Here is a 22681-nt window from a genome sequence, read left to right as displayed (position 1 = left end):
TCATTCATTAATCATTGCCCTAGAGGAGTGCGACAGGCTTCGGCAGCCAGCATAATTCCTATCCCCGCCACTAGATGGGGTCTTCATTCATTCCATTCCTGACCTGGTAGAATGACTGGAAACAGACTGTGGATTTTCATTTTCATTTAGGAATTTGATTCTCCAGAAATAAGTATGTAAACATGTTAAAAATTTGAAAAAAGTGAAAAAGAAATGTTTTAGTCTTGCGGCATTCATATGCGCAGAAGTTCTGTCTTAAGATGAACAAGTAAGATAAGGATACAATAATTATAATAATAGTACTAATGTTAATGTTAATAATAATAATAATAATAATAATGTGGATATTTTAAAGATCATTCTGAAACTACACACAGCCAATAATCGATAACCAATTTATGACTCACATTACTGGTATAATGTTCAATTCCCACTGCAACTTAAGGTAGGATTTTGTTAGACTGCACAGCTTGTTTACAAGGTTATTTTGAAGACTTTTCCGTACTGTCACATCACTGTCACTCCTTTCATCAATTAGTTCAAGCATCACGCTAACAGATGGCACTCAAATCTAAAAAATCTATATTCCTCGCCCTTCCCGCCTTTTTCCTACATAGCATAAAATTTGGTCATGCGACTTAAGGTATGGTTTCCTGAAGAATGTCACATATGACTCAATTTGCACTCATTTGTTTCTTTCCATCTTATATTGACCCACTGGATTCCTTTTCTAATTTTTCTTGCATTCCTCGTTGTTTACCATCTGTATTTGTCTTTATATTTTTTTGTCTCTTCCTTTGTCTATCATGCTTCTTCTTGTTGGTGGTGGTGGTTATTGTTTTAACAGGAAGTTCCTATACTTTCCACTACAAATCCCAACGAATGAATGTGAGATTTTGAAGATGAAAAGTCAAGCGTTTGAATTCTATATAAATTGAAGGTCCTGCAGCTACTGTACGATCACTATATCAACAGTCTCATAATACATCCCTGCTTATTCTCGCAATGCCTTCTTCCTTTTCACACATTAACTTGTCATTGTCATATGTAGAACACAGTAAAAAGGGAGAAACAGAAAGAAAACACAAATAGACAAAGACAGTCTTCACACCTTCATACACTGCTGCCTTTGTCAGGAGCCAGTGACTACATTACTTTGCTATCATGCCATCAGCTCAGATACAGTCTTGACAGAGGAGTGGTAAATGAAAACACTGAAAAGGAGTGTGTTCGTTAACTATACCTAGGAAACTGGTGTGGGGAAACAATTATGTTGAAACATACTCAGCAGCTTAATTTAGCAAGTGATGGCAATGGAAATATGTAGGCAGTCCTTGCAATTACATGCACAACCAATATACCATCAGTCAGATCTGCAAAGTGACTTATTACACACCTGGAGTCCCAGTTGTCTGTTCCAGGGTCGTATTTGTAAGTTGGTCGGAATGTTAACGTGCCTTCCTTGTAGCCCACAAAAACGTTCTGGATGTTGTGCTGCTGGTGGAGCTGGTCGTACTTCAGTATGGGTTGAAAATCGTTCTGCTCGATGTGGTCCTTGACGATCTTAGGATCCATGTCGGTGATACGATAGTTGAGGTCTCCCAACCAGTAGATCTGGCTACAAAGAACCAGATCAGTTTCTATAGCAATCATTTTATTTTGATTAATATTAATTAATATTATTCCAGATCTCCCTACTTCTTTCACTTTACGATACTGACGATCTCCATCAAAACTACCAACAATCAGCACCTACAACAGTTTTTACCCATATCAAACAACACTATCTGGTGTAAATTGAATTTGTTCAACCGCTAATATCCCTGCCTCCTATGATGACCTCAGGAAGACCTTTACTGGCAGAGGTTAAACCACCCAAATTCCCAGGCTATGAACTCTATCCCCAGACCTCTCAAGCAATAAAATTCAGCATCCTCCATAACCCTGTATCATTCTATCCTCCACAAAAGCAATGACTTTTTATATTTTATTTATTTGAACAGTTACAAGATGTGTTTCACCCTCTGGGTATATCACAGGATATTTAGTATCGAGAGTGTGCATGGAAGACATAGTTAATTACAGTTGTTAAATTTGTCTGGTATTCCTCAGTGACTTAACGTCTGGTATACTTAACCTGACAGTTCTAGGGTCCGGAGTAACTTCGCATAGCTGAACGGATCACTTGGCTGCCAGAGGTATGTGGTCCTCTGTACAATTAACTTTAAACCTACATCTCTCAACAAAAAAATACCTATATTGGACCGAGTTACGAGATACTAAACAATCACTTTGTTAATGACCTTGCCTGCTATATTAATAGGAACAACCATGAATACTTAACCAAAGTAAACTCGTTTCCTGATCCCGAGGTGGTGCATCACTTTTTAGACACACCCCTAGTGGAGGGGAGTTACATGTACCATTTTTAACGCATATCAACCTTCCTGCCATTCGTAAATCTCTGGCAGTACGGTTCCGGTAATCAAACTCAGACTCCCGAGATCGAGATTGTGCTAACCATTACGCTGGCAGACATCGTTAACTACAAAACACAGACATACAGCAAGACTGATGCATGCTTGCAATGTGTGGGTTGGACACAAAACTATTCGCCTAATTGTGCAACATCATCAGAGCTGCAGCAGACCCACGCTATGGAGGGGGACATTCCTTAACTATGAAATACAGATGTACCGCATGACTTCAACGGTGTTTTCATTGTGTGGGTCGTAAGGATGAAACTATTCACAAATTTGTGTGATGTCATCAGAGCTGCAGTAAGGCTTCTACCTGTTTCAAAGTAGAATAATTGTTCTTCTCTGATGAATTATGTTGGGAGGTCTTGTATGCGAGATTTACTTTTTTTCATTTTCTTTGTCTCGAAAAACCAGGAGGGTGTGGGTCGTCTAATACACGAGTAAATACGGTATAAGGTGTGGCTTAAGCCTGACATAATGGTAGCAGATCCACAAGTAATAAACCACATAACAATAAATAATACAAAAGTAAACATAGTTAAATAATTTAAATACCTAGGAGAAATTATAGCATACAAGTTGGACGAGAAACCTGCATGGCAAGAAAGAACTAATAAAATGATAAAAGCTCAAAAATGAGCATGGTCTACATACAATAAAAAATATCTGTCAATCAAAACAAAATTAAATCATTACAAGACTGTGGTTGAACCAGAGATGACTTTTTAAAGTCGCTCAGAGAAACAGAATTGACAAAATCCTAAAAGTAGAGAGTAGAATAGCTAGAACATGCATAAATAAAAAAACATCAACAAATGGACAATGGTGGATAGTGCCAAATGAAGTGCCGTACAGAGAATTGGAGCCCATCACAGTTACTATACAGAAGAAGAGGATCTCTTATTTTATTCACATTATAAGGACACCAGAAACCAGATTACCAATAAAACATATAGAGAAACTCTGGAATCTGAAGCAACAAGTAGGATGAATTAAAAAAATTAGAGAGGACATGGAAGGACTAGAAATAACCCTGGACAATTTGCAAAACTAAACACAAAATTTAAAGAAACATAAAAACTATATAATGGAACCTTGATTCTCAGTTTTTGGAGGGACCACGGAAAAAAACATACAACACGGGAAAACGAAAAATCCGGGAACAAATGAAGCATCAACAATTTGGCTAAACATCACAAGAATGGAATATGTATACTTATAATCTTACAAACGCCCCTGAACCAAAGCAAACTACTTCCGCCTACTAAGCGACTGCCCTCTGTCCGAATGCCTGCAGATTACGAGGCCGTTATTCCTGGCTCTCTAAACAGGGGTCGCCGTATTACCATTAAATAGCTCCTCAATTAAAGGTAATCGTAGAATGACTGAACCTGGAACAAACCCTCATATCCACGTAAAAATGCCTGACCTGCCCAGTAATCAAACCCGTGCCCTCCAGGCAAGAGGCAGGCAAGTTAGACCATGGGGCTGGCTTCAAACGTTAATTAATGCTACGCGACTTAAAAATCTCCAAACTTTACATTCAGTTTTACCGGGGAAACTCTGTCAGTTTCCTCTGAAAAGTTTGTCAAATTCCTTTGAAAACTTCTTTCAGTTCAGCAACTTCGATCAGCCAAACTCTTCGAAAAATCTAATACCCGTAACGCCAAGCCAAACAACAATCGACCACAAGTAGTTTTGTATTCTCTAATCTAATAAAATAAAGCACATAGGATACAAAAGCGTCCAACATGATGGCAAAATCCCTTTTTTTTTTTTTTTTTTAATCTTCCATTATAATTTGGTCACTGGTAAACTGTTCCTAGTCAGTTTATAGAAATCTTGTACCGCGTATATTAGGTCTACATCGACTTTTAAAGTTTATGTTGAGCTCGAGAATATGGTTTTGAAAGTGTCAATCCTCAAGTTCTCGAATGCATTATATTTAGTTCTGCCCATCACTAATCACAATCAAACTGGAAAGAGAAAAAATATCATTAACACTTCCGAAATTACGATTATTCGTGACCTTGAGCTCATCTGGAAAGTGTGCTCGCTGTACAAGTCGGTGCAAGTGCGAAATGATACAAAGTTTTTAAATGTAACGTGAGCAAATAAAACAACTGCGGTTTTTATAACACTTTAACACAAAAATAAGAAATTCCCAGTCTTATAATATTAGGACGAAAACAGTAATAGGCAATTCCAAAACCTCCCATGGCTTTATGTATATAAGGTGCAACATCTGTTCTGGTCTCAATAACATAATCGTATACGATAATATTAAATACTAAATTTGAGCTACTTAATAAGGAGCAGTTTCGATTCCTGCCTGAAAGCCTAGTGACTATACAGTGCCCTGAGGGAAATGCCGAAAACCTGTTCGGCGATACACTTGAAAAAAGTAAAAAAAATAAACATCTAACCCTGGACATAATGTAGACGTTTTGCAAGTACGAACATTTGACGAAACTCATTCTGTCTTCAAATAGAGCTGTTGAAATGAGCTCTGTCTCCTTCCAATTGTTGTGGGCACTCTCTGCTTTATGATTTCCGAGGATTCTGCAGCAGACATACTGGAGATAAAGAGTCAATTAAAAATTAATTAAAAAAGAATTAGAACTTACTCGTGGTCTTTGATGCCTTTCGGTGGCAGGAAACGAGTAAAGCTCATTCGCGAGCAGATGTCATGGAAGTCCTGGTTTCTCCTCTCATACTCTTCAACGTGGGCAGCTAGATGGGAATTGACAAAGCATATCGACGTGCTGTGTAGGTCCAAACGCACTCCTACACCTCCTTTATTGCCCTGAAATAGTTGCAAACTAAGTCAGCATGAAAACTCATATAATGAAGGATATAAAGAAACCTATTCTGAGACTGCAAAATACCACAAAAAGTAAAAATAACCACATATCACATCTACTTTTCACCAATTGTCACATATGGTTTATAGGCATGTACTCTAGTAAATCACTACAGCAGAATTCAGATATCAAAAATGAGATACATTAAAACTAAGAATCAAACTACTCGAAAGTACAAAATCTTTTTTTTTACAATCAACTTTACTTCGTACCGACATAGAGAGGTCTTATGGCGACGATGGGATCGTAAAAGGACTAGGATAGGGAAGAAAGCGACCATGGCTTTAATGAAGGTATAGCCCCAGCATTTGCCTGGCGTGAAATTGGGAAACCACGGAAAACCACCTTCGGGGCTGTCGACAGTGGGGTTTGAACCCATAATCTCCCGAATGCAAGCTCACAGCTGCGTGACCCTAACTGCACGTCCACTTTCTGTGTAAGTACAAAATCAGGAATGAAGTAAATAGGAGTGCAGCTGGTACTGAGGTCCCTATTACCAATGTAATTAAGGCGCACGGACTTCAGTGGTATGGGCATATTATGAATGAAGAGCAAGATACTTGCCAGAAAATACTTCAAGCTTAATGTCCGAGGAAAAAAACCACAGCCAAGGAAATGCTGGATAGAGACAGTGAAGTCAGATGTGGACAAGAGGGGTTTCAGATGGGAACATGTCCTGGAGCAGAACAAGTAAGAAGACAGGAAAAGATGGCGAGCAGTTTTACACCACACCGAGGAAACTATAGTTGGAAAATGTTAAGATGATGATGAAGGAAAAATTTTAAAAATCAAGGAAAATAAAATGTATTTGTAAAACCACTGAAAAAATGAAATGGCGGGAATGTCCAAGGACATGTTCGGCTCGCCAGGTGCAGGTCTTTCGATTTGACATCCGTAGGCGACCTGTGCGTCGTTATGAGGATGAAATGATGATGAAGAAACACATACACCCAGCCCCTGTGCCAGCGAAATTAACCAATGATGGTTAAAATTCCCGAACCAGCCAGAAATAAAACCCGGGACCCCTGTGACCAAAGACCTGCACGCTAACCATTTAGCCATGGAGCCGGACCGTAAAACCACTGATTATGTCCAACAGAATATTTGTTAAGTTTTCTCTTTGTTAGGTTGGTAAATCTAACCTCCAGTATCTTACCAGCTAAACTATGCCACTCAATCTTCCCCCCACCCCTCATCCAACTACTGTTTATGGCCAGGGGTATGTTTTGTACTGTATGTGAAATGCACAGTGTATAATAATAATAATAATAATAATAATAATAATAATAATAATGATGATGATGTCTGGCTCTGGCTGAATCAGGCATGTAGAGGAGACTGCCTATCTGTGACGGCAGTAGATTGAGAACATGCAGAGCCTGTCATTGGCTCTTTATTCTGTCGCTCTCTCTTTTTACACTAGCCTAGTATTGTATTTACTTTCTGTATATGATCCTATCTTCCTCTCTTGAGTACAACCAAACACCCATTTGTTCCCTTCCTTACAAATAATATTAAAATACAAAATATCACTTACCATTTTCCCCATGATGCCTGTTCCGACAGTCTCTGTAGCTACAGCACGAACGTACGCCATGTGCTGCTCCTGAACGAAGATGAGTAACATCATACCGACTAGTCGAACTAACGCCACTTTGTGGTAATGAGCCTTGGGATGTAGGCTGTTCATCACAGCAGCTCTGTAATTGCACAATTAAAGTACTTATATACAGTATAATTATTGTGAAGAAAATTAAAAATACACAAGCAATATATCAAACTGTGTAAGAAACAGTATCCAGCCAAAGATGTAAACAAATCATGTATAAATCATCACATATAGGATGATATTATTCTTGTTATTATTATTAATAATATGAGCTTGCCCTCTACGGAGCACACAGAACCATTGGTCTTCTTGTTCTTATCTTCCCAAAACTTTCTCATCCTCTCACTATGAATTATTTCTGGCTGGTTCGGGAATTTTAACCATCATTGGTTAATTTCGCTGGCACAGGGGCTGGGTGTATGTGTTTCTTCATCATCATTTCATCCTCATAACGACGCACAGGTCGCCTACGGATGTCAAATCGAAAGACCTGCACCTGGCGAGCCGAACATGTCCTTGGACATTCCCGCCATTTCTTTCTTGCATCGACACATTTTTGAGTTTCCAATTTCTGGTTACCATTCTGTGCGTGAACTTGCACGAGTTGATTTATTGTCTCTATATATATACCAAACATGTATCTCCCAGCTTGGCAAGTCCTAAACTAGACTCTTGCTCTGACTTGGCTCAAATCCGCGGTACAAGAAGACAAGGTCGCCAGAGGACTCGTTGGTTAGACACCATTAAAACAGACACAACCCTCACCCTGGAACAACTAAAGGAGGAAGTGTGGAACAAGACAACTTGGAGAGCACTAATTCATAGAATCGCCGATGGTCGGATTCAACTGAACGGATGATATCATCAACCTGAGTAGTAGCCAGTGGGGTCAATACCGACTTCTGTGAAATCCCATTGTATGTCTGCCTACCCAGCGTACTTTGCTTTGCCAGTTTCATAATGATGAGGAAGATTTTCTTGGTCGTATACATTTGAAAATGTTAATTTACTACTGTATGTATAATCTGATATTAATAAAAAAAAAATGTAAACTTCAAAACAGGTCAGAGTTTGTTTCGCTCCATGATTGTAAGTCAACCAATACTAGTCTCAATCGTTACTGGCTCAAATCCGCATCTCCACAATACTTTAATATCTGTTTACACACTGCATTTTCCAAATACTTCTGATTAACATTTTGAGTTCATATACAAAATAACATTCTTATGTACCAATGCCCCATAAATAGCTTTGTAGTTGAAGGGGAAAACTGTGTGATGTAATACATACAATTACTGACAATTCAGCTGGCAACCAAACATTTATCTCCTAGCTTGGCAAGTCCTAAACTAGACTCTTGCTCCGACTTGGCTCAAATCCATTCCAAGCACAATGTGCTCAAGTCTATGAGCTTATCTGGGCAAATTGAGCCTAATAAGGCCCATTTGGCTCTGGGCCTGTCTAAACTTTGTCGCCAGCCCACACCAGGCTCATTAGCTTTTTTTACCTTTCTCAATCAGACAGACTACGTTTGAGCAATAACCCACTCCAGACTCAATGCACACCTCTACACTCTAATGTGAAAATTCGGGTTATTAGTGCTGCCCCTTGTGAGTTATTAGGTTCTAGCTATTCCCACAGGTACTCGAATCTGTTGACTTTCTCATTAATAATAATAATAATAATAATAATAATAATAATAATAATAATAATAATAATAATAATAATAATAATAATAATAATAAACATCAATACGGAATTCTGCGAGATCCTATCTGCTCTTGGGCCAACCAGTCATGGAGAGGTATCGTTGGAGGCTGCCCATTCACGTTCCAAGCTCAAAGGAAACAGCTGAAATGACATGGTCCTTAGTTGGCCAAAACAAAACAACAACAATAAACATCATCATCATCATCATCATCATCATCAAGCCTGAATCATTACGTGTCTGTAGATACTGTGGCCACAATCACGGGACCTCTAGTTTCATGTGGAATCCAAGCCACTTTTTATTTCGAATATCCCACATGAATTGCCCAAAGATTCAAACTGCAGGTGCTCAGATGAGAAGCCAATAATAGTGGTTTATATTTCAGATTTAATAATCATAATGAACACTTAAAAACAAAATTATAACAGAATACGATGATAATGAATACTGCATCACTTACTGCCATTCTTCTTCACGTGGAGTGTCATTGAAGAGAAATGCTTCCTTGCTAAGGTCCAGCTCTTGGAAGCCAATGGCGTAGATGTCCGGTGGCTCAGGATCTTGGGCCAACCAGTCATGGAGAGGTATCGTTGGAGGCTGCCCATTCACATTCCAAGTACCAATGAATATCCTAGAAGAAAAATAATTAAATAAGTAAATAAATACATACTGTACATAAATAAATAAACAAAAACATCATCAGAGCCAGTGCAACTGAGAAATTTAGATTTCCAGAGAGAGATTACTACAGAGCCACTATACCATTCACAGAAAGAGAAATACTGTGAACATTATCTGACTCAGAGAGTCAACAACAGACGTTGTCTGGATCATCAGTCCAAAGAATGGTTTGAAGCAACACCTCAAGGCTACCTGTCCTATCCTAACCTCTTCATCTCTACCAAATTATTGCAGCAAACATCTACTCTATTCTAATCTGTCTGCCATGTACATGTCTTAAGTCTTCCCCAGCCATTCATTCAGAGCCCTCTTCACTTCTCTCAAAAACCAACTGGACAAGTCCTGGATGTCTCAGAGAGGGGTCCTATCTATGTCATAGGTACGACCTCCAATTATTGTGTGGTATATTTTGGTCATATTTTATTAAATGCTAAATAATCTTTTATTAAGTGTTAAATATGACTAATACACGGTTTCCCTGTAAATATGTGTTATAAATTTGTATAACCTCAAATACATATTGTGTATAGGTTTAACCTCAAAATCTATATAGTCGAAAGTGGTAAAAAACTCTATAATATTCATATATTAGATTCATTCTACTATAATTTGGTATATACAAAGGGTTCTGGAAACTTACTGTAAGTTTATTATCCAGATACATGTAGAGACATTAGGAATGTTGGAGAAATTTCCATGTGTATTGGTAAACAGTAAGGAAAGTTTGAGTACTCCATTAGACTAGCTCGTCGATCGATGTTTCGAGTGTGTTTCATTAGAGTGTTGTAAGAACCCTTCCAGAAATCGATAATTCTAGACGGTTGATCGAACAGTATATATATCATGCTGTCAGTCAGTGAGTCAGTCAGGTTGGACTCAAGGGCAAGTGTTGGACTCTGAGTGACTGTTGGGCTCCGAGGTGGAGTCGGTGAGTTGAAGAGAGCGTATGTTATACTGCGCGAGTCAGTGTTGTTGATATCTGTACTTGTCAGAATCGACTTCAGGGTATTCAGATATTAAGTGTTGTAGTGTCACTTGCTAGTGTGTATAATTGTGTGTTGTGACTTACTGTGAAAATAAAGTAATTTTCACAAGGAAGTGAACATGCTCTTGTGTGATATTTATTTCCATCAAATAAAATCGCATTTGAGAACGATATCTATTACCTCTTATTCTGACTAAATTCATCCAAATTATTCTCCTCTCCCCAACTTAATTCAGATCTCATTTGTGATTCGATCTACCCAACACACCATCATCATCATCATCATCATCATCATCATAAAACCACATTTAGAACACTTCTATTCTCTTTCTTTCTGCACCATGTATTGCTCACATTTCATTCCCATACAGTAATTCCAACCAATCAAGATGATGTTGAATAAAGCCACTCCGCCAACTGCTATCCTAGGGATTTCTCCTCTAACCAATATCTATCATTGTCATCGCATTCATCACTGTTTGTCCTGCCAATGTCTTCATTTCATCCAGTCGTGAGGCATGCCGGAGTAGAGATTACTTTCTTCATGTTATCATGCAGTGCATCAGACTATCATTGCTCTGGTCCTCCCTTAGATGTCTTTCTGGCGACTTCCGACCACATAGCCCAGCTTCGCAATTGTACTTGCTTCTGCTCATGGCATGTGTCCAAACTACCAGTCATCTTCAAGCGTTTTCCCCTCAATCAGCAAAATGCCAAATTGCTTTCTTATGTCTATGTTTGCAACAACAATCAATGTAGCAATATCAGTTGCCCAAATCAAGTCCAAGTCTATCTCTATTTATGTATTCTCTTATGTTTTAGATCTTGGTAAAGTTCAACCTCTGCATTAACAACCTTTCCTAGATATTTTTTTCTGTATACAATCCAGACCTGTACCATGTCAGTTAGGCCTACAGTATGGTCATTCCATCCTGCAGTCTGTCAACTTTGGCAAAGTCCCACAAGTACTCTTTTTCCTTATTGTTCTGTCTTGTTAACGATTCTGATGGTGGTGCTTTGGTATTGTTCCCCCATGTCTGGAATTATTAAAAAATTTATGTTATACAGGGTTATTCAGCTAAGATGTTACACGGAAATAATTTCTAAACCATTAAAGATATCGGCATTCTGTTTTCATATTCGTAAATGGTACCTAGCGTCTTGTAAAATAACGCGCTACTTATTCTCATGGGGTGAGTAATAACCGAGATATTGATACTAACTCCATATTCTTAAATGGAACGGCAGGAATGCATACAGCATGCCTAAAAGTTCAAATGTGTACAAGTTCAAATATGTAAGTATTTTCAAAATTGGACAGTTACTTTTGAGATATCAATACGAACACATTTGGGCTTTTGCGTGCCACATCAGACAGCATATGGTCGGCCAAGGACGTACTGGCATGCAAGCTGGTTCCTGGCACTGATTTCAGCCACAGAACGGATACCAGGCATGTACTGTAAAGTACCGTACACATAATGTGATGTACCGTAACATACCTTGGGTGTGTAACAATATTGTATGACTGGCAAACACAACGGGGAAGGGAGATTATTCGGACACTATTAATTTTATTTCTTAGAAGGAGCTCTTCCGGTGTCCTGTATTATGTTTATTTCTCAATTCATACCGTAGTATGTACTGTACACTCAAACCAGTGACAATTATAGCTTTGAAGTCAAAGTAATTATTTTATTCCTTTTATAAACATCACACCTCCCTGTCCTGTCATACACACTTCGCAAACCCATCACATGTGTACGATATGCTTACAATCCTGGTATCCATTCTGGGGCTGAAATCACACCCAAGAACCTGCTTGCGCATCAATGTGTCCTTGTCTGACTTCACGCTGTCTGATGTGGCATGCAAAACAGTGCATTCTGTTCTTATTGATATCTCAAAAACTAACTGTCCGATTTTGAAAATACTGACATACTGTATTTGAACTTGTATGCAGTTGAACTTTTAGACCAGCTGTATGAATTTGTGCCGTTCTATTTAAAAATATGTAGTATCAATATCAAGTTTATTAATCACACCATGAGAATACGTAGCACATTATCTTACAAGCTCCTGGGAACCATTTATGAATACAAAAATGGAATGCCGATATTTTTAATGGTTTAGAAGTTATTTGCGTGTAACATTCTAGGTGAATAACCCTGTATATTTGAAGTAGCAGAGAGGAGAGATCCTTCCCTTATGCTTGCCAGGAACTCACCAACCTGCCCCAAGAACCATTCTTACTTATAGAGATGAATTAAAAGTGGGACGTGTATATTAGCAAAATGCGACTATTTTCTGTGTTGTTACTGGCCGGCTGTGATGACTGTAGTGTTCATATTGCCTCCGATAGAGGACAAATCATATCTAGCAACAGGGCTACCACATTCAGTGAAAATAAGAAAACCATGTTTGTCACTATAGGAGTGTCCAGGAAAATCTGTCACAAAAACAGAGGCCCCTGTGGACCCACAGTCCCTTTGAGAGATTCTTTTCTATGGCCATGGCATATACTTTTTGCACGGCAATTTTAAAAAAAAACATCCAGTAGCTGTGCATAATGCATTGTTGTTGACAAGCCCGTTGAGTTTATTGTGAGGTCGCCCAAGGTGCCCCATGTTGGATCTCTAACTAACATTCACAGGAATGATGATGATAATGATGATAATCATATGGCCTCAACTACTATGTGTGCAGGCATCTTTTAATTTGATGCCTTTTGGCTGTCTGCTTGTCAAATTTGATCTTTCGTTTTCCTCCAGGCCGACTAGATGAAAAAGCAAACCGAATGTCTTTTGAGTGCCAATGGCTGGGCTTTAATTAATTTCATCTGGTAAACACCAAACGTGTCAACAGAGATCTTTTACATGCCGGCATCGTATGGCACAAAGTATCAAACTTCCTCTGCCAGGTTTGAACCTGCTATCTTGAGATCCAGAGGCTGACACACTACCACCAGTCCACAGAGGGAGCTACCACTTTGATGAAACTCTTCCATTTCAGCTGCCTTGATCAAGTTCATATCTTCTTTAGTTATAGCCCATGTCTTGCACTCATACGTCACACGATGGGTGTAAAGTAAGATGGTTCACTTGCACGTTAATGACACACAAGGTCCAATCTCTGGAGAGATATCGAGTTTACAATGCACTATATCTTCTAGTATGGGTAAGAGTGTTACTTTCACTGATCAGTCTCGATCTCATCTTTTGCTTTGACAGTATGAAAATGATCGAGGTATGAGCGATGCCTGTAACGTCATTCCTTATACAGCTTGTACCCGTGATTAACAGTGTGCAAGTGTTATTCATAGGGTGAGATGATGTGTGCATTTCAGTGGGTTTGGTAGATTGATATATAACAACACTGTCTTGGAGAGGAAAGCAACAGGAAATGGCCAGTCTGCACCTTCAGTTATGCCTCTGCAATCTATAACAGCTGATGGTGTATCTGATGGAGATGAAACCAGCCTGCAGGCTGAGTACTCGACATACGTACCTTCTAGGTTCTTAAATGTCGTGGAGTGTAAAATTACACCACTAGGATACTTCAAAGAAATAATTCCTTGGTAAAACTTGGCACTGATTTCACAGAGTGAGTGGCCGCGAGGTTTGGGGCTTGTATTTGTCAGCTTGTATTCGGGAGATAGTTTTTTAGACAACAGCTTCCCCCTCCAATATTAACCAGTTAGACACAGCAGTGTCCTCCTTTGCTACAATTATAAGGAACAGAAATCCCAAGTTCAGAAATATGTCTAAGCAGCAGGTATTAAGGGCAATAAATGTGTTACCGCTGCACACCAGGCGGCAGGTAGATGGCCTGAGTTTCCTTCACAGGATCTTAAATGGCCATTACTGCTAGGAACATCTTGTCTCTCTTCTCTCTCCTGTTCCTTCACACTCCACCGGAATCAACGACCTTCTCCATATATCCTACACACAGTACTCAACATTTCAACGATCTTCAACACTAATAATAGGAGACAAGAGCTTGATATAGCATCAAGTAAATGTACATTCGAGAGGGGGCTAAATAAGTTGATGTGAAGTGGTCATACCGCCAATTTGACTCACGACGACTTGGCTATGAACATGGACATTCTCATGGTTTTCGATTTGGACAGTTGTTATTTGTAGACTGTGTACCTGATCTTGTAATCTTTTATTATGCATGTTGTATTTGATTATGGAAGTTTTTACTTGTTAATTAGTCTGTTGACAGTACAAGTGAAATTTGCTGAGTGTAGCTGTATCTTGTGCGTAAATAAATAAATAAATAAATAAATAAATAAATAAATAAATAAATAAATAAATAAATAAATAAATAAATAAACAAACAAACAAATAAATAAATAAATAAAAAAAATAAACAAACAAATAAATAAATAAATAAATAAACAAATAAACAAACAAACAAACAAACAAATAAACAAACAAATAAATAAATAAATAAATAAATAAATAGATAGATAGATAGATAGATAGATAGTCAGTGTGTTCAAATCCCACTGTCAGCAACCAAGATGGTTTACTGTGATTTCCCATTTTTCACAAGAGGCAAATGCTGGAGCTGTACCTTAATTAAAGTCATGGCTGCTTCCTTTCCACGCCTAACCTTTTCCAATACCATCGTTACCATAAGACCTATGTGTGTCGGTGCGACGTAAAGCAAATTCTAAAGACACTTCTTTAATACAAGTGGACCAAGAGATGCTGACAGCATGGTTTGGACTACATAGAAGTTAACTTGCATTCAGGAGATGTGTTCAAATTCCACTACTGACAGTCCAGAAGATGGTTTACTGTGATTTCCAGTTTTCAAACAGGCAAATACTAAGGCTGTTCCTTAATTAAGCTCACAACCACTTCCCAATCCTAGCCATTTCCCATTTCACTGTCACTGAAAACCTATCCGAGTTAGTGCGACCTTAAAACATAAGTTTAAAGAAAAAACAGAAATGGGTAGACAAATCTAGTTTCAGACATAAAGCATCATTCCTCTGGGAATGACATGATTTCTCAAGACCAAATCAATAAATCACAAACCATACCTCACCCAATTCAACAGACAAAAAACACCAGAGTCTTAATACAATCAGTTTCATACATATCACAGGATATCCAGTAAATTACCACTGCCATAGTCGAACATTATCTTTACGCCAACACTTCCAGAAAAGTAAGAATAGGGAATAGATGTTCGTCAGACTTGATTTGTCAACTGTTTCTTGTCTTTTATCACCTATATTGATTATACCTTTCTTTATCCAGCCTTCTCCTTATCACACCGAAGATCTGTCAAGATGCGCTTTCAATGAACTTTGGTGCCTGCCATTCTGATAAAGCCAGTAAGCAGAAACAAACTTGTTAGGATCTGAAAAGATATGAATGTAGAGGAACTGGGATTGATGATGAGAAAGCATATCTACGTGAAACCATCAGAATATGAAAAGGCAGAGATTGTACATGTGTCCTCCTTCTGTAGCTTCCTATTATCACAACAAACTGTCAAAGTGTTTATCATGTCATGTTTTCGACAAACTGGTTCTGGCAGCTAGTGCAGAGGAACTAAAGGTCCTTATGGAGAAGTTGATGTTGATTAGTAGGGAATATGACCTGGACATCAAGAAAGGCAAAAGTGATGACTATAGACAGACAGAAATCCAACCTACCCACTGTGAGGGAGATAGCTGCTTTTGAGGTGATCCAGAAATATGTCTCCTTCAGCTGCATGATTTCTAATACCACAGGGTGTTTAGATGAAATAAAAAGAAGAACCACCATGGTAAAAGAAAACAGCAAAGTAGGATATGGAACGATTGTACAGTTACAAAGAACACAAAACTGCAACTAGCTCACTCCCTCACACTGCCATCTATGGAGCTGAGACCTGGACAATCAAATAGGCTGATAAAAGGAAAATGGAGAGCTTCGAGACGTGGGTTTACCAATGCATTCTCCAAATTTATTGGACTGCACACAGAACCAATATATCCGTATTGGAAGAACTAGGCATCCAGACTAAGCTTATCAAGTGGATCAGTTAGGCTTACCTCCAGTTATTCGGACACATCACCTGAAGAACAGGCACTCTGGAGAATCTAGTAATGGAGGGAAAGGTTAATGGCAAGAGACTGTGAGGAAGACACCCAATTAGATAGGTGGACCAGCTGCAGCCCCTGGTGGGGAGAGCCTACCCTTATAGCGACAGACTGTCAAACTTGAAGAAAGCAATTCAGGATAGTAAAAACAGGGAATGCCACCATGCCCTCTCAAGGGTACAGGATGGAGGAGGAGGAGTGTTCCTTTTCCATGTTGCTATTTTTCTAGAAATAACTAAACTCTTATATGTAGTCACATATCATCACACCAGAAGAACTAACATCTCCACAACACAGCTGAGGTTACAGACAAAACAGTCCAATCAGCTGAAGGAAAAATAAATAAATGGGACCATGCAATAGTGTGAGGAGAGAGAAGATATTAACAAGAAGGTCTAATCTATGCAAACATGGATGCATGCACATACCCAGGTGCACTGGGGTAAGCATGCGAGGGTAGGGAGGCATACTTCCAACACACGCACGTACGTGTACCGAAACGGTAATTACCGAAGCCTCTTCACCTTGCTCTTAATAGCTTGTCTTTGGCTACATATCCGGGAAAACCTGTGGAAAGTTAACAATAAAGAGAAATCACCACAGGGACTAAAAATTAGAAACAAAATAAGAGTGAAGAGGGTATGACCTATTGAAGTATTGAAACCCATAGCCGAATCAAATTTCAACTGGTTATTAATCAAAGACACATAAATAATAATAATGATGATAATAATAATAATAATAATAATAATAATAATAATAATAATAATAATAATAATAGCACCAACAAAAACAAAATAATCTCAAAAATGGGGAATATTAGGGAATAATGCCCAAACTCTGTGACTGTGGGGAACTACAAGGGACTACAAACTATCCCACATACATATAACTGTCTGTTCTGTCCCTCCAATCGCACACTTTCAAGATCTCACTCATGCCACTGAAGAACGAACTGATGTAGATCACTTCTGAGCACACACCATGTGAACGGTGACCAGTTAATTTTGTGATATATCCTTACCTTACGAAAGCCATCAATGCTCAGACACAAAATAATAATGTTGTTGGTCTAACCCTCAGTCCCGTTTTTTGATACGGTGTCAGGAATGAGGCGAGGTGAATTTCAAAGGCATGTTTGTAGGGCCGGATGCCTTTCCTGACGTCAACTTCAACCGAGGAGCTAATGAAGATGACATTAATAACTGTCAGTGTTCTCCGCAGAAATTTTCATCAGCTGGGTGGCAGGAATGAGTATCCAGGTGGGGTAAACTACGCAAAAAAAAAGTGAATATGGTAACATTCCAATTTATTCCCTTCTAAACATCAACAATAATATCAAGCAGCTAAACATTAACAGTATAATTGAACTATTTTAGTATTATCACGAATGAGACATAACAGTGTGTTCTACAGCTCGTTCATAATCATGTAACACCGGAGCTTACAACTCTGTTGCTGTGGAGTACCATGCGGGTTTGAAACGTCATGCGGAACCGAGTGCTCGGATGTAATTCCATGCTACTCCAGACATCGCTCACGCACTACACTACGTGTCAGTCAAACTAAACTGAAGAAATTATGCTGACAATAATGAAGATTTATCATTTAAATAAACCGTTTTACACTATTTACTTTTTAATTTGGAACACCCATTGACTCAAATATGTATTAATATTATGTACTAGCATATACAGTCCCTAGGTTATTTTAGCCGGGAGGTCTGTAAAAATGGCAGAGCGGTGCACCCATTAAAAAGATCCTAGGGAGAACACTGACTGTGAATGAAATTGGGTAAGGACGTAGGAGTCCTGCTGTCGCCAATGACCTGGAACTGTTACACAACATTATTATATTATTGTCCAGCTCCATGACTAAATGGTTAGCATGCTGGCCTTTGGCCACAGGGGTCCCGGGTTCGATTCCCGGCAGGGTCGGGAATTTTAACCATAATTGGTTAATTTTTCTGGCACGGGGGCTGGATGTATGTGTTGTCTTCATTATCATTTCATCCTCATCATGATGTGCAGGTTGCCTACGGGTGTCAAATCAAAAGACCTGCATTTGGCGAGCCGAACTTGTCCTCGGACACTCCCGGCACTAAATGCCATACGCCATTTCATTCATTATATTATTTTCAATGACTGGACATTGTTGAAAAAGAGCTAATACTTTAAAACATACAAAATGAAAGAAATCTATGCCAGGGAGTAATTGCACCAAAATAACCTTTAAGTTCATCAACAAACTGCAAAGCTAAAAAAATGAAAATATAATGTATATTGTTTTTAACAAAATGCTTGGTAACAATATCCTAAACAATGTATGAATTCATGGAAACCTATCTCTTTCATGTAGAATATCCAGACCTTTAAACCAGCAATTGCACACTTTCAAGACCTCACTCATGCCACTGAAGAGCGAACTGATGTCGATCACTTCTGAGCAGACACCGTGTGAACAGTGAGAATTACACACCACAGAATACGAAAACATCTACAGTATATAAGTGCCAAGGAAGCCTCAGCAAATAATGTAGTAAAGGTATCTTCATCATCATCATCATCCAGATACAGTCAGATCTGGGAAAAATATGGTTTCTCCCTGCTTTATGCTGTCTCTCTATGGGTCCTCAACATGTGACCTCAGATCGGGGACCAAACAAATTGAGCAGTGTGGGGCATTGCTTCCATTATTACTAACATCAGGCTTCTCACTTCCACCATTCCTATAAAACCTGCATTGCTATCAAAATTGGCAATTATCGTTTTCAAGGGAAGTACAAGAAAATCATCCCCTTTTTGATAGTAATCAGAAAGGGGAAGAGAAGAGATTTAACCATCAAAGAATGAAGAAGAAAAGTGAAAGTCCATAAAAATTAAAGGCTTTCTAGTCCTCACGAACCTATTACTGTCAGGGTCGGAAGAGAACCTGAGTTTTCCAAGGGAGGTCAAATTGGCAAAAGTAAGTGAAAGCAATGTCAGACTCAGATAGGGGGAGCAGTTATCGTCAACCCACGCTTCCTACTTGAGTGGGAGTTAATTGCTCTTAAGACAGGCAGGGGATGAATTCTACATTCCCACCCACAGAGGTAAATGTACTACAGTCGAGTCGAGTCTCACAAACTCGACCCAATGTGGACCGACAGGGTGTTGAATATTGAATCAATAACAGTAAATGTCCACCTTTTTGATACATATATTTGCTTTAAGCAAATCAATTTATCATTTACAGTACATGTTTTGATCCATTTGAAAGATCCTCAGCAATATTTCAACGCTTAGGTGAAATTACAAAATATATTATCTTCTTAAAAACATCTTAATGAGTACATTGTTTTGCTTAAAATCTATGTGAATTTAAATAATTAAAATCAATGTGGATGATTGAAAGGGGCAGTTAAATGGGAAGGAAAATGAATTTACTTATTTTTAACCTATTTTAAAACTATATCCATTCATTTGAACTGATGTTAAAAAATGTTTTTGTTCCCAGCACTTTTTTCACTATGATGTATGATTTTCTAGTTGTCTAATTAAAACGTTATTGAAAATTAATTCTTCTTTGTCACTGTTCTATTTTTTTACAAGGATGTTCTTTTCATTAGCTATTTCCAAGACGAATGTTGTTTATTTTAATTTTATAAAAGTGTCTCTTGAATTCAGTTAATGCAGGAGCCCTGAAGCTGATTGTTGTCATACTATTATTAAAAGAGCTTCCCTGAAATCTTTCCAAATAGTATTCATGAAGTTCTAATGCTTTCTGCAAATGCAAATGTATATCCAGTCTTCTTCCTTAATTTAGCTAAGAGCGCCTTGCTTGACGAATTCCAGCATGGATATGCAGCATGGAAATGCCGTAGAATCTGATGGCATAGCATCGAAATTGTATTTTACTTCTTCATACATACATACATACATACATACATACATACATACATACATACATACATACATACACACACACACACACATATATTATCGTTATAGACTGTTATGCCTTTCAGCGTTCAGTCTGCAAGCCTCTGTGAATTTACTAAACATCGCCACAATCCTCGATTTGCAACTAGTGTTGTGGCCTCATTTAGTTCTATACCTCTTATCTTTAAATCATTAGAAACCGAGTCTAACCATCGTCGTCTTGGTCTACCTCTACTTCTCTTACCCTCCATAGCAGAGTCCATTATTCTCCTAGGTAACCTATCCTCCTCCATTCGCCTCACATGACCCCACCACCGAATAAATAATTGAACTCAATGTATTACGACCTACAACTGATCAACCCAAAAGAACAGCCCATTCAAGCATCCAGATCGATTTTAATTATTTAATTTTTTTAATTCTCATAGATTTTTAGCAAAACAAGGTACTCATTAAGATGTTTTTAAGAAGATAATATACTTTGTAATTTCAACGAAGCATTGTAATCTAGCTAAGGATGTTCCAAATGGAACGAAACATGTACTGTAAATGATAAATTGATTTGCTTAAAGCAAATATAAGTATCAAAAAGGTGGAACTTTACTGTTAATGATTCAATGTAAATAAGATTTGATACAGGAAATGAAGCTGATTTCTTGCAAGGAGTGTTTGAGTTACAAAAATGTTGAGCTTCACAAACTTGTGGAGGGGTTAAATAAACCTCATTTCAGGTTACATTAAAATACTGAAAAATTAACATATGGAGGCCAGTGCACACTACAGTACCTTCATGCACCAAGACTCAATATCTGATCTCTTCTCTTTCCAGCCATTTATACAACTTGTATTCCACAACTAATTTTATTTACACTTTCCCCTTCATCCATTCTCTTTAACACATCCAGTTGTATCTCCACAGTCACACTGTTTTGTTTTCTCTTCTTCTCAAGCAACATTCTCACCGGTAAAAATACATGACACTCAACTTGAAAACTTTCCTGCACAACAAATCACTTAGAAATGCAAATGCAATCAACGTAAAGTTTAAATAAAAGAAATTCTGGCAGGTACCACATGCCATTCAATCTTTACTGTTTATTTTTCGGTGTAATGACTGACAAAATATAGAGAGGAATACAGTTCTCTCTTCTTCTTCATCCATTCCCTTTTCCGGATTCTCTCTGGGTAGGGTAGTGTGCCAAAGCCCTCCACCTTACTCAATCCTTCCACCACTCCTCTTTTAGTACTCTATTGCTATCGACTCCTCTATTTGCAATACAGTCCATAACAGAGCTCCTCCATCTCATTCTAGGCCGTCCCCGAAGCCTCTTTGCAGTCTTCTATATCCATGAATGTTCTCTTTGGTATTCTCTCTCCTGGTATACTCGCCATGTGTCCAAACCATTTTAGGTTTGCTATATCAATCTCTTCTTGAAATTTACACACTCCCATGCTTCTCCTTATTTCCTCATTTCGTGTTCTATCTCGTCTTGTCTTTCCCTGTATGCTCCCCAAGAACCTCATTTCAGCTGCTTGTATCTTACTTTGGTTCCACTTAGTCAACATCCAGGCTGCTGAAGCATAGGTCAGTATAAAACCTTCTTGCACTTAGGACAAGTGTACTGAAGCCTCGGAAAGGAATACAGTTAGTGATGAACTGATGACTAATTGAAGCAAGCTGTCCCACCTTCAAAATCAGCTACCTTGAGACAGGTAGGAATTTCCCTGTACAAGTAATTTGTCACCAGGAATGTTATGTATTACAGTAATTTCAAAAAATTACTGCCCCTAGTTATACTTCCTGACCAGTGTAAGTACAGAAATAGAATAATAAGACTAATTTAATGATTTATCCACTATGGGGAAGGAAAAATATTAATTCTGCAGATGTCGAGTTTCATGGAATGTAGAGTTACCAAGGGTTGCGTTTGTAAGACTGTACTCTAACCCTAGGAGACTCATGATAATGATTGATGATACAGACCATAAACAAACTGCTCATTTATGATAATTACCTTAGAACCTGAGTGTATGTGTAATGATGTTCCTTCATGGCCATCTGATACCGAATAACACTCTCCCTCGCAGCAATGGGAGTCGCTCCTTTGGCGATGCTCTGCCGAGGAACTGAGATGTCTGGGCTCTCCAGCTCCAGTAACTGTGAAGATAGAAAATATAACTGAAACCAACAGTGGCAGTCAAGATGAAGCAGAACTTTTCTACAGAAACAAAATGGTACATTATCAAATGATACTGTTGTAATTTGAAACCGATACGCCCGTTCATCTCTGAGTCAACGTACTTTACTTCTTTGGAATAACC

The 22681-nt window shown here is 38.4% G+C and overlaps 1 protein-coding gene across 6 annotated transcripts in view; it reads right to left on the bottom strand.

Annotated features, from left to right (window-relative positions):
- The window catches only part of Ocrl (Oculocerebrorenal syndrome of Lowe), a 102107-nt gene that overhangs the window by 36779 nt on the left and 42647 nt on the right, over positions 1 to 22681 (bottom strand). For all 6 annotated transcript variants that reach the window (XM_068229397.1, XM_067154418.2, XM_068229399.1 and 3 more), the window contains 5 exons: positions 22375 to 22517; positions 9125 to 9295; positions 6882 to 7044; positions 5108 to 5286; positions 1397 to 1618 (listed from right to left, as the gene is read on the bottom strand). In XM_068229397.1, coding sequence (XP_068085498.1) covers positions 1397 to 1618; positions 5108 to 5286; positions 6882 to 7044; positions 9125 to 9295; positions 22375 to 22517 — 878 coding nt within the window. The remainder of the gene's footprint in view (positions 1 to 1396; positions 1619 to 5107; positions 5287 to 6881; positions 7045 to 9124; positions 9296 to 22374; positions 22518 to 22681) is intronic.

The sequence above is a fragment of the Anabrus simplex genome, chromosome 10, assembly GCF_040414725.1.
Source record: "Anabrus simplex isolate iqAnaSimp1 chromosome 10, ASM4041472v1, whole genome shotgun sequence".
In the NCBI taxonomy this organism is placed as follows: domain Eukaryota; kingdom Metazoa; phylum Arthropoda; class Insecta; order Orthoptera; family Tettigoniidae; genus Anabrus; species Anabrus simplex.
Note: the sequence above shows the minus strand (reverse complement) of the source record. Positions and strands in the feature narration are given on the sequence as shown.